This window comes from Numenius arquata, chromosome 1 (genome assembly GCF_964106895.1).
Source record: "Numenius arquata chromosome 1, bNumArq3.hap1.1, whole genome shotgun sequence".
Classification (NCBI taxonomy): domain Eukaryota; kingdom Metazoa; phylum Chordata; class Aves; order Charadriiformes; family Scolopacidae; genus Numenius; species Numenius arquata.
This window is the reverse complement of record NC_133576.1, coordinates 113,307,362-113,319,904: the sequence shown is the minus strand read 5'-3', so window position 1 is coordinate 113,319,904 and position 12,543 is coordinate 113,307,362. Positions and strand designations below refer to the sequence as shown.

Genomic DNA, 12,543 nt, shown 5'->3' with positions numbered 1-12,543 from the left:
GAAACTGGAGGAAAAGAGGTGTGATGAATGCAGAGCTGGAAGTTTGTGGCTGAGAGGAGAATGCTTACAGTTATTTTGTCTGCTTCAAGTTTTTTGTCAGTGTCTGTCTTCCCATGTGATTTTAATTCCATGCTACTGTATTTAGTGTTGCCATGAGAGCACACAGCCTTACAGCCAGGCTGACAAACAGTCATCTTGCCTTAGTGGAATTGTTGAAGCCTCATGCTGTTCACAGCAGGAAGTACATTAAATACATTTGTTCCACTTCATTCACATTAGATGGGCAAGCAGCCATTCAGACTTCTTCTTGACATTTCTACATCAAGGCTGGAAAAGCAAAGGACTCAGGTTTGTGTCGGAGGTTTGCGTACGATTTTCCTTATACCTACTGAACAGAATTGATCACTGGTATCATCCACATGATGGAGAATAGCACTACCTGGGAATATTTTACAGCTGAGTAGGCTGGATGGAGGTATGATGATGATCATGGTATGATAATGCAGAAAGCCAATATTAGAGGTCAAAAAGAACAGATTAATTCTTTAGTCTTCTGGAGATTTCTTTTAAACGCTTGCTGTCACTACAGTTAATTAAACTTTGGAAATCCTTAGACCATGTTCTGAAATCAGTAGCCACTAGGACTTGTCCAGCTTGCTCGTGGTGGTAAAGTCCATATTGACATATACTATCAATAGCCTGAAAAGAGGCAGAAAGTCAGCTCTGCAATGCTACATTATAAATACGTGCTTTGCATTACATGTCCCAGTAGGCATACAGTATCAGCTGACTTTCAGTGTGTGTACTGAGCCAAATTTCCAGGTGATGATAATTAAATACTCTGTTAGTAACATGGTTTGTCAGAGGGACACCCTTATCTCAGTAGGCTATCTGGAATCTCCTTATTTCCACTGGAAATTTCTTTCTAACAATAGGTGTGCCATAACCTTAAACTGAATGAGTGGTTGGTTGATCTTGGTGGTTAATATCTGCCAGGCTGTTTGTCCAGTTGTAGTTACAACCTGGACACTATAGGCACAGCATGCCCAGCATTAGATGACTGGGGTCATGATTTGGCCAAGTATTCTTCATCATTCTTTGGAGATGGCTAAAATAACAAACTAGTTGTTCTTTTTTCCTCCGTACAGCCATCTTTGCCTACTTTCTCCCTTTTCTATTTTTACAGTGCCTGCAGGTCTGATACCTGTGGCACTTCTGTGAAGCTTTTAAGTTCTTTTGTCCCCTCATTAGGTAAAATCTCTATGTGACCCCGCCTCTTTCCCCAGCCTATGGCAGGTGGCCAGATTGGCAACTAATCAAGGGAAAAAGTGGAAGACAGCCAATTTATGACACATTATACTCCCAATTTTCTTTACTTACAGTTTCTTATTATCACCAGTTCAAAAGAGTAAAATGTACAATTTATGATGATAGCCTTCAAGACTTTGGAAAGTCCCTGTTTTCTGTGTATCACAGAAATAAATTAATGTCATATCTTACAGTAGGATATTCTATAGAGGCAACTGGGCGCATTTATGATTTGCTTTTCTAGCATTATCTGTTACAGACAGTTTATTATATATGTGTGTATGCAGATATACACTCACAAATTATATTTATATGAACTATGGATGTTGGATTAATCTCATCTTCACTGGGCTGCTTAATAACTAGGTATATAGGCTCCTTTAATAGGTAAGGAGGACAGGCAGTACTTTGTCACATCTGTTTCAGATGACTGCTTTGCAATAGAGGACTCAGCTGGTGGAGCAGCGTATCTCTAAGCCTTCACAACTGCAGGTTCTTAAATGGTTAGCTTACATATGGTTTATTACAGTTCTATGTAAATTATAGTAATTTTTCTAGAAGTATGTTGAAATATAGAAAACAGCTTTTGAGTTTTGTACTCAAAGCACATAAAATAGTTGATAAGCAGAAGGTACGAAATTACATGATCTATAGAAAATTGATACTTTCTGTTAAGTCTAGAATGAGTTAAATGAGATAATGTTCTTAACGTGTACTGATGTTGTTTTCCAGAGCCTAATGGATCATTGTTTTATGACAGTTCGCTCAAGAGTCCATTGAAAATCTTTCTCTCTCCTGTCTTTCTGTACCATGTTATATTACTTATGGCTTTTGTCTTTGGACTACAGATCTTATATTTATTGTAGACTGCTTGAAAATTTAATGAATATCTAGCAAACCATTCTAAATTAACCATTTATTCTTGGTTGCTTGCAAACATAGGGAATTAATTTAGTGACCTAGTCAGTGCTTTGTATGTTTAAGATTTGGGTAAGTTGTGTTCAACATCTTGGGGCATTCAGTTTTCCTAAGATCGTCTTGGTTCCTCCAAAGCTCCTTGTACTGAGACTTTGCCACTTTGCTCATCAGTCTTTGAAGACCCAAAGGATATTGAACAACAGAGTAACCAGTGAATGCCATTGGGCTTTAATGGTGCTGATTCTCCTTTTGAATGTGTAAATCAACAAGGGATTAACTCAGTTATTATCTCACATTACTGTCTGTCAGGCAACTCTTTTCCCTCTGACATGAATGGGGTCAGAAGTCCAAAAGAGAGAATTCAAGAACTTTTACAGCAGAGCATATTTTCTGCCATTAGAGCTCTGCTTTTGTGGTCTGATAAGTCTGGCTGTTGTTCTGTTTTCACTTCTGTTCTGTCTTCTCTCCTGAGTCCCATCCCCAACATTAGCTCCTGTAAAGGGAGTGTGGAAGATCTCTTGCATGTTGTTCTTTTCAGAACTCAGTGGCCTAAATGCGTTCTCATTGTATGTGGGCAGAAAAGCCTGTAAGAAATTTCTTCTGCCGGTTAAGCAAATTCTGCATAACTAGCATTGAGACTGAATAGTAAAAGTCAAAAAATCCAACACTGCCAGAGTTGTGGCAGTGTCTTTCTTAGCCTGTCTTGTGATATGGTCAAGATGTCTCCAATCCAGAAAAGTCTGTGTAGAGATAGAGGCAGAAGAACAAGTTTAATAACCACCCACAAGAATGGGTAGGATCATAATTTTCTTTTTAAAATGTGGATCAAGCTATGCCAGAAATGATATACAAATACCAACAGCCACTGGGAAAACAAAGGATTTTACATTTCTTGGTTATGCTATTCCTCTTCTACGCACCATTTGTAGTAATGATAGTTACAATGATAGTGTCTTCTTTGTCTTCATTTATTCTTCAATGAAATCAAACACATTTGATACTTAGATAAGATTCAGATTTGTAATTCATTTCGCTAAAGTGAATTTAACAGCCTTACCTCTATGCCTGGTAAGATCATGCAACAGATCCTTCTGGAAGATATGTAGAAACATACAGAAGACAGAAGTTATTAGAGACAGCCAACATGGCTTCACCAAGGGCAAATCATGCCTCGCTAATCTAGTAGCCTTCTATGATGGAGTGACTGCATCAGTGGACAAAGGAAATGGATGTTTAGATTGGATATTAAGAAAAAATTCTTCACCAAAAGGGTCATAAGGCATTGGAACAGGCTGCCCAGGGAAGTGGTTGTGTCACCATCCCTGGAGGTATTTAAAAGATGGAGAGACGTGGTGCTTAGGGACATGGTTCAGTGGTGGACTCGGCGGTGCTAGGTTAACAGTTGAACTTGATGATGTTAAAAGATCTTTTCCAACCTAAACGATTCTATGATTCTATGCTACAGATGTCATCTACCTAGACTTTAAGGCCTTTGACACAGTCCCTCCCAACATTCGTACCTCCAAATTGAAGAGATATGGGTTTGATGGATAGACTGTTAGATGAGTAAGAAATCAGCTGGGTGGCCACATCCAAACAGTTACACTCAATGTTTCAATGTCCAAACAGACACCACTAATGAGTGGTGTTCCTTTAGGGTCCATACTGGGACCAATACTATTTGATATCTTCATCAATGACATAGTGGGATTTAGTGCACCCTCAGCAAGTTTGCAGATGACACTAAACTGAGTGGTACAGTTGAGAGGCTTGAGTTAAAGGATGCCATCACGAGGGATCTTGTCAGGCTTCAGGAGTGGGCCCAGGCAAACTTCATGGCCCACTGAGTTCAGGAAGACCAAGTGCAAGGTCTTGCACCTGAGTTGGGGCCATCCTCAGTATCAGTGCAGACTGGGGGATGAATGGTATCCCTCCTCTTTCCCGGGACTTGGAGATATTGGTGGATGAAAAACTGGACACGAGGCAGCAATGTGTGATTTGCAGCCCAGAAAGCCAATCGTATCTTGGGCTGCATCAAAAGAAGTGCGGCCAGCAGGTCAAGGGAGGTGATTCTGCCTCTCTTTTTCACTCTCATGAGACCCCACCTGGAGTACTGTGTCCAGCTCTGGAGCCTTCAGCACAAGACAGACATGGACCTGTTAGAAAAGGTGCAGAGGAGGGTTGCAAAAGTGATCAGAAGGCTGGAGCACCTCTCCTATGAAGATAGGTGAGAGAGTTGGGGTTGTTCAACCTGGAAAACAGAAGGCTCTGGGGAGACCTTATTGCAGCCTTTTAATATATAAAGGGGGCTAATAAAAACGATAGAGACTTTTTACCAGTACCTGCAGTAATAGGAAAAGACCCAAGTTTTAAACTGAAAGATTTAGATTGGACATAAGGAAGAAAGTTTTTACATTGAGGGCTGTGATACAGTGGAACAAGTTGCCCAGAGAAGTTGTGGATGGCCCATCCCTGGAAGTGTTCAAGACCAGGCTGGATGGGGCTTTGAGCAAACTGGTCTAGTGGAAGGTGTCCCTGCCCACACCGGGGGGTTTGGACTAGATTATATTTAAAGGTCCCTTCTGACCCAAACCATTCTGTGATTCTATGAAAAATTACTCTCAGAAAATGCACAATTTGGATTTATTTTGATCCTTAGAATATTATCATATCCTTTTCTCAGTCTAGTGTCTTTCACTGCATAAAAAGCTCCCTCATTTTCAGCATGCATTTACTTTTATGGAGGTCCAGGAATTCTGTCTTTTGCTATTGAATCTCCACAATTTCCTTGCCATCTTCCTATCAGCTCTCATTACCAAACAGCAAAATGCTTGTTAATCATCCAATAGCCTTACTGGTACTATGTGCCCACCAGTGGAAGTCTCAGCTGGGGAGAAAACATAATTATCATCACTATGACTTTGGGCTTCAAAATCTTAGAGATCATGGTCATGATTTAAGTGGATGGTGTTACAAGGTACCATAAAGAAAACATTCATAGAATGAGTTATTGCAATTTTGTGGTTGTGTTTCTTGATATGAGAATAGGTGTGAGGAATACACTTTGGAAGAGAACATTGAAAATATTCTCCTCAAAAAAACTGTATTTGCAAATGTACTTATTGCACTGAGATCCTTTCTACAGACTGCTTTTTCTGCAAGGCCCAGTAGTAAACTAATTTTTCAACTGAAATGGGAAAAACATATTTAGAAATGGCTACATGCTATATCTTTGTGTAGCCTGATTTCTAAAATGCTGCTCAGTTTCTCCTACCATTTATGTTTGTAGGTGTCCTCATTTGTTATCTCATGTATGAATCGCTGACTGTGAGCTCCCTCATGCTTGGTCTCCTTGTGAGGTACCTTGTGTGTGGTATATTTAAATATCACTGCCAAGCCTTCCCGTTTACCTGCCTGCCTCTGTTTCATCAGTTCATTGAAAATTTGTTACTGATGCCATTTCCTGGGCCTCTTACATAAAAATAATCTCATCCTTTTTAAAAATAGAACATTTAGAAGATTCTGGGTTGGTTTCATGCTCTGTGGGAGGTCTTGCCAGTAGGAAAATGATACGTGAAAATCAGATGGTTGCTGCAGGTGATACCATCACATTTGGGTGTGTTCCCAAATTCCAAAGTGTTTGTTTCTTCAGCTATTAGTCTTTATATTTTTATTTACATTGGTAAATGAGGCAATTATCTGCATTATGAAACAGTTTGAGCAAGTGATTGAAGCCTGAAGTACTTAAAGAAGGAAAAATGTTTTGGCCCTGCCCTCTGAATTTGAACATAGGAAAAGCTCCTCTGACACCTGTGACAGTTACAGTGATATCAAGGTCTGTAGGTTATATCCTGAGAGTGTGTGCAACGATCATAACAATGCTACTTCTACTAATAAATATTTTCATTTATATGTTAGTTCACATATATATGAATTTGGTGTTTTGGAAAGGTAACAATGTTTCTCAGCAAATCAACAAAGGTAAATGAATTGCTTCCAAGAGAAGGGTACTTACAATAGTCAACCTCACACATTAATTAACCTTCCTCCTGAAATGCCAGTTATAGCTCGGAGACGAGTTAAGACTGTTCATTACCGTCTTGTACATAATAGTTAACAAACTGTTGAAAAATTGAAAAATTATACATAATAGTTAACAAACTGTTGAAAAATTCAACTTCAGTTTAAAGGCACACGTCTTGAATGAGTTGAGTACAGCATGGCTTCATGCACTCAGATGTCTCTACTCTCTGTGATTCAGGCATACTCTGAGGCTCATCTGATTATTACTGAACCATTGTGAATCGCAACCTGACATTAAGCACAACCAGAATTATCTCAGTTCTTCAGGCTGTAGCGTATGCTTCAGGCTCTCCTTGCAGCAGGGATGGGACTGACAAGAAAAGGTAAAGAGTAGGTGACCAGAGATGGGGTATCACTGTAGCCATCTTACTGCCACCCCCAGTCTTGCAGCAAGGGCTGTAGTCTACTTCCTTTACTGTGCTACTTTGCTGACTTTTGAGTTTTTACTTATTGATGTAGCAGAGATGTGAGGTGTGCATTCCAGGCCTGCCAGGCAGGTGCTGCTTCTGATGGTACTGTGCGTAGAGAAACTGAAGCATGGATGCATTTTAACATAAAGGGTGAGTTAAAATGTAAATGTCTATACTGAATTAGTGTGTATCAGAAATTAATTAAATGTGAATCATACATAATGTTGTTCACAGCAGTTATTGATCTCGATTCACACTGTATTTACTGAAATTACTGGGTTAAATTGCATAAAATAAGAGTAATTCAGTGATGAACCAGTCCAGTCAATGTATGGCATTGCTTTTGTAGATTAAAAAAAATGTGTGTTTTTCTTACAAAATAGAACTGGGTTTGGTAAAGTTTGCATTAATTTGAGTCTGCCCTTTTAGCTGTTATAATGTTTGCAGCATCCTTTAAAAAATCATTGTAAGTTGCTAGACAGAAATGGGCTGTTGAGACAAATGGAAATGCAAACATTATTTGCTTGAGATAATGTGTGTGGCAATTTGCCTGCAACTAGTAATTTCAATTCTGAGGTGAATTTACTTTTTGATTGCAAAAGTTACGACAACAGCGCTAAGAAGATGAAAGCTGTTAAGATTACAACATATGAATTTGAAAAGTAATTTGGTTTGACCACATCAAATAAAAAGCTATTGGCATTTGCACAATAGGTACCTGCTCCAGAACTGAGCTCTGACTGTAATCTTGACCCCTGCTTCTACAGCATTCAGCAAAAATAAATGACTTGGCAAATTAAATTCATTGTGCTAGATGCAAGCTCAGTTGCTTGCGTAGCTTCAAGTATGTGTAAATAGCTGCAGAATGGTGCTACCTAGTTTCAGATGTTAAAGTCCTCTTTGATAATATGGTAATATAAACTTTTTGCAACGGACAGTTTTCCCGAGCTTTTCTTTTTCTCCCATTAACATGCATGTATGAGAGAGCCGACAGAAGTTGACCTTTACTGCTATTAAACAGTAGATGCCCATTCCTTCTCAAATCTAATGGAATTCTTGTTCGTAACTGTTTTACCTACAACTCGCCCACTTCATGTTCGGAAGGGTGGAGACTCTTGTGTTAAATATAGACTCAGTAGCTCAGTCATCTAATGCTAGCCGTGATAATGAAATGCACATAAGCATTGTATAGGGATGTATATGTCGTCTGGGTATGAGCCAGATCAGGTCCAGAGGAAATCTGGCCATGTTTTTCTGTTGTTATGTCCAAGCTATTTGGCTGTGTCAGCCATCGGGGCTCATTACTTTGGACTCAGCGTTGCACTAGCATCCCGAGACTGTACCAGAACAGGCTGGTAAGCTTACAAAGCAGTGTTTTGCACCTTCTGCATGACCACAGAAGATGTCTGCTAGCTCTGGCAACCTATAATGTTCACATCATAGCCTTGTTTGTATTGTGCATGGCAAGAAGGAAGGCAAAAGCTTTTAGGAATAAACCATTTAATACCACTAGAAAAGCTCAAGCATGAGTTCAGCTGTAATGACTGTTTCTCCTCGTTCCAGTATCTTAATATGTATCATTAATATCATAATGGCAGGTCTTGTTTTCTTCTATTATTTCTCTCCTCCTGAGAATATATCCATTTTTATATATATATCTCACTGGAAGCATATGTCACTGAAAATCACTTTAGTATTAAGGCTTATTGAGGTGTCAGCACAGAAGACTGTTCTTTCGTGTTTATCCTAACTATCGTGCGTTATATATTATTTGCACTGGCAGCCCAAACTGATTGTGGCACCTTGCATATCTTACAACCTACATACTCTTTTGCCACGTCCCTCTAAAGCAGATTGTAAGGATATCATTCTAAAAACAAAAGCCTCCTTGGAAATAAATATTTTCATGCTATCTCATTGATTTTCTGATATACATTCAAAGATAGACCTATTTCGAACAGCATGGGAAGTGTGTTTGTTTTCCTGTTTGACGACTGACTAGTGCTGTAGTTGATATATGCTCCTAACTCTGTAAGTGCAAAGGCAAGACAAAGATTTCATTTCTGTGCCAAGAAACCTGGGATAAAGCTCCTAACCTTTCTCTTCTGATCATTGTAACTTCATGCCAGTGAAATCTGTGGGTCTGAACAACAAAAAAAAAAACCCTCTTTTTAAACTTCCTCTTATTTCTGTAAGAGGAACCATTAAATTTGCAGTGGTCTCTCTCCAGAGTGATTACTAGATTAAAGACCTGCTGTAAGTGAGCCTGCAGTCATTGAGCAGAGTGTTTTCCAGCCGTGACCTGAGAAAGACAATGCTCTCCCTGTTAGTGGCTTGGCTTTGGTGCTTCCCCTGGGGAGCCACTAACACAGCTTACAGGAAATGAACTTACAAAACATTTGTAAGGATTTGTTTCCTGAGATGGGTAACCAAGCAGAATGTGTCTTTCATTGAAGATACATGCCTCAAATAGTGTGAAAAACTCACTCTGGAGTACAAGGCAAGCTAACTGAGGGTTCAGGCGTTTTTATCTTTGGCTGTGACTACAGGAACAAACAGTGCGTGAGGATTCTTCTTCAGCAGCAATAAAGAAAGCATTAGGATAACACTACAAGAAACCAACAACGTTTTCTTTTACATTTTCCATCTAGTTTAAGGCAGGTCATCTAAGTTCCCTGCATAGCCAGTGAGTAGAAGGGAATGCTTCCAGGTCTCCTCAGATTTTATTCACTGCAGTGGATGAGCCATTCCACCTCCCTTTCTGTATGCTCATTACACTGGGAAACCTCCTGGCATTGCCTATCCTTGTCCTTGAAAACTGAGAGCAAGCAGGCTGTGAATGTGAGTAACTCTCACTTAGGTGCTTAAAATGAGGTGGGGCCAAGTCCAGATCTAATTCTGGAACTACCAGGACATCAGTACAGAGAGAACAGGATTATAAAACTGAGATTAGACTTGGGAAGGTGTGCTAAACTTTAAAAATACTTGTTTAAGAAATGACATGTATTAGATTTGAGAATATTTTTAACTACCTTGGTCTAACCAGCGACACTTTTGTAACTATTTGGTCTCAGTAGACATCCTGTATTTTTAACCCCTGGAGGTTGGATGAGCCTTTGTCTATCTTGAAAATTTTAGAAGATCGTTGTATGTCGAAATGGCACGTTTCTTTGCAGATCTAATATCCATTTCTGCAGTATCCCTGTGAGTAGAACTCTCATCAAAGGTAATAGTAGTTATACAAGAAGGTCCAGAGAGTGTATCCTATTCGCTTATTAAAAATGTTTCCGACGAGCTTCACAGTCCCAAATAACAATGCAACTACTGATAGCCCAGTGCCTATAGGCAAATAATGTAAGATTAATGGGTTTCTGTCTGTGCACACAAACACACACATTTAAATACAAATTATGTTGAATAAAAAAAAATAAACTGGAACTGAAAGCCTTTTCACCTACCAGAGCTAGACATTTGCCAAGCTTGTCTTTCATCCTGGGAAGGTTGATAACTTTGATAATGCTCAAGCAGTTCTATAAATCTGCATTATTATTCAGTAAGTACATTCAGTTCTATTGCTTTGTTACAACCCATGATTTTAGTTTTAGCAGACAAGTAGAGAGGCAGCTGCATTTGTTTTCATTGATGTGGAATATTAAGGGGTTTTGTTTGCTTGTTTTTGGATAATTTATTTTGTCGGTTGTGAAATACAGGAAAAATCTTGAAAGCAGAAGAGAAATTACTTTTATTCAAAAACTTCTAATTGATACAATTTATGTATACAAATCCAAAATACTTAGGAACTGCTGCCTTCTCAGATAAAAGTTTGTCTTAGTAATAACTGAGTAACTACTTTATATTGCTTCTGGTTAGTTTTAATTAAATTCCTATTTTACATTGTTCAGCTTTCTGTAAAAAGAAATAAGCAATCTACCACAGAGGAGATTGTTGCCATATGCAGTGTTGTTGGTCAGATTGTACTCAAGTACTTCAGAAAAACATAAATATTTTCCTTGTCTGGTTATTCTACAAGTCTCTCCAAGCCTTCGTAATACAATGTCTTTACAACATTTGGCTTTATTGAGCTCAGTTGTAGTCTGAAACAGGTTCTTCAATTCCCAAACATTTGTTCTACTGTAACAGAAGTCATAGGTTTTTCATATAATGTTAAGATTAAGATTTGGCTGAATCATGGGAATGATGGGCCCAACTTCTACTTACCATTAAAAAGGATTTATGTCTCCTCCTTTGTGTAAGTGGTACCCTTTCTATATGCTAGACATAGCTCTGTAGAACTATAAACTTTTCCAGTAATTTCCTTTGAATTTTTTTTTTTTTTTTCTGTGCTTGGTGAAGGGGAAGTATTCATAGTGCCACTGATAGAGCACTGATTAATTACTATGGTCTTTGTGAACCTAATTTGAGTTTACCATATGCTGTATGGTATTTTCAAGCACACTTGGGATGTTGTAACCTCATGATTATAATAAATTCGCACTAGGACACATACGAAAATTGTGATGAAATAGAAAGAGAATTTGTCTAGGTCTTCCAGTTACATCCCAGCCATTGGGGAAGGTAGGTGTGATTTCTGCTGCGCGGTGGGAAAACTGAGGCACTAGCTGTTTGTGCTTACTCTTATATGTTTGAAACAGGAATGGAAGGATAGCAAAGGGGAACTGATATACATCCTGGATGAAGCTGCACTATGTTCTTAAACCTGTTTACATTGTGAAATTGTGGGTAGAAAAACTGAAAAGGGAGGAAAAAATGAGGATAAAAAATATGTCTGTTAAGTGGGATAGTGCTTAACCTCCTTTGCTTTTTGCTCTTCTTTCTTATAAGCTGTGGAACTTAAATATTAAGATAAAAGACTATTCACGTCCCATCTTACATGAAATAAGATTGATTTTGTTTTAAATGCTAGATGCGAGCGAACTAAAATTAAGTATTTGCCCCTTTGATTAGCTGGAAAACATTTCCAAAGCAGCTCCAGTTATATATCATGTTTCAGTCTGGTTTTAGCAACAGGAATCTGTGAGAACATTCAAGTTAAGGCTTCGTTATCTGTATTCACCTTTGCCTGTTTGCACCAAAGTGAAAAATGCAAGGAATTTTCTGGCTTGTGCACAGGACCCAGCTCAAATAAGTGTAATGAGATAGCGCATTTGGTTTTGCGCACAGATTCATACTTGCTGACACACAAAGTTGAAAATGTAGGAGGCAAGGAAAGAGCACAGTGTTGATATAACAATTGCTGTCCCAAAATAGGCAAACCAATACTTGAAAAGAAGCCAAAAATACCTAGAAAAATTCTAAATCTTAAAAAAAAAAAACTTTATTTCCCTTACTGAGAAGAGTGAAGTGTTCTAATGTGTTGTCTAATGTGTATTTTATGCTCTCTTGTTACCTTCACCATAAGGTAAAGAAACATTTATGGACATTATTCCTCTTTTACCAGAACCAGCATTCTACTTTGGGAATGATGAATACTATGTGGACGAGAGTGCTGGCTATGTTGAGGTACGTGTCTGGAGGACTGGAACTGACCTGTCTAAAGCTGCGTCTGTTACAGTGAGGTCTCGCAAATCTGAACCAATAACCGCAGAGGGTAAGTTATTGTTTTGCTCTAGTTTCGTAATACATCTCAACAACAAATACTAGTGCATTTGGTCTTGACATAGATTCAGCTACGTAAGATGAAATTTATATGTCTTTTGCTCTTAGCAGATCTTTCTTCTTAGAACAAATTAAGCAGTTGCAGAATTTCTCTCGAAACAGGAAAATAGGAGCAACTGTGAAGTCCAGCAGTAAGAAACGCCTTCAG

The 12,543-nt window shown here is 38.7% G+C and overlaps 1 protein-coding gene across 1 annotated transcript in view; it reads left to right on the top strand.

Annotated features, from left to right (window-relative positions):
* The window catches only part of FREM2 (FRAS1 related extracellular matrix 2), a 145,174-nt gene that overhangs the window by 95,630 nt on the left and 37,001 nt on the right, over window positions 1-12,543 (top strand). The window contains exon 7 of the mRNA XM_074146953.1: window positions 12,178-12,327. Within this exon, the coding sequence (XP_074003054.1) occupies window positions 12,178-12,327 (150 nt within the window). The remainder of the gene's footprint in view (window positions 1-12,177; window positions 12,328-12,543) is intronic.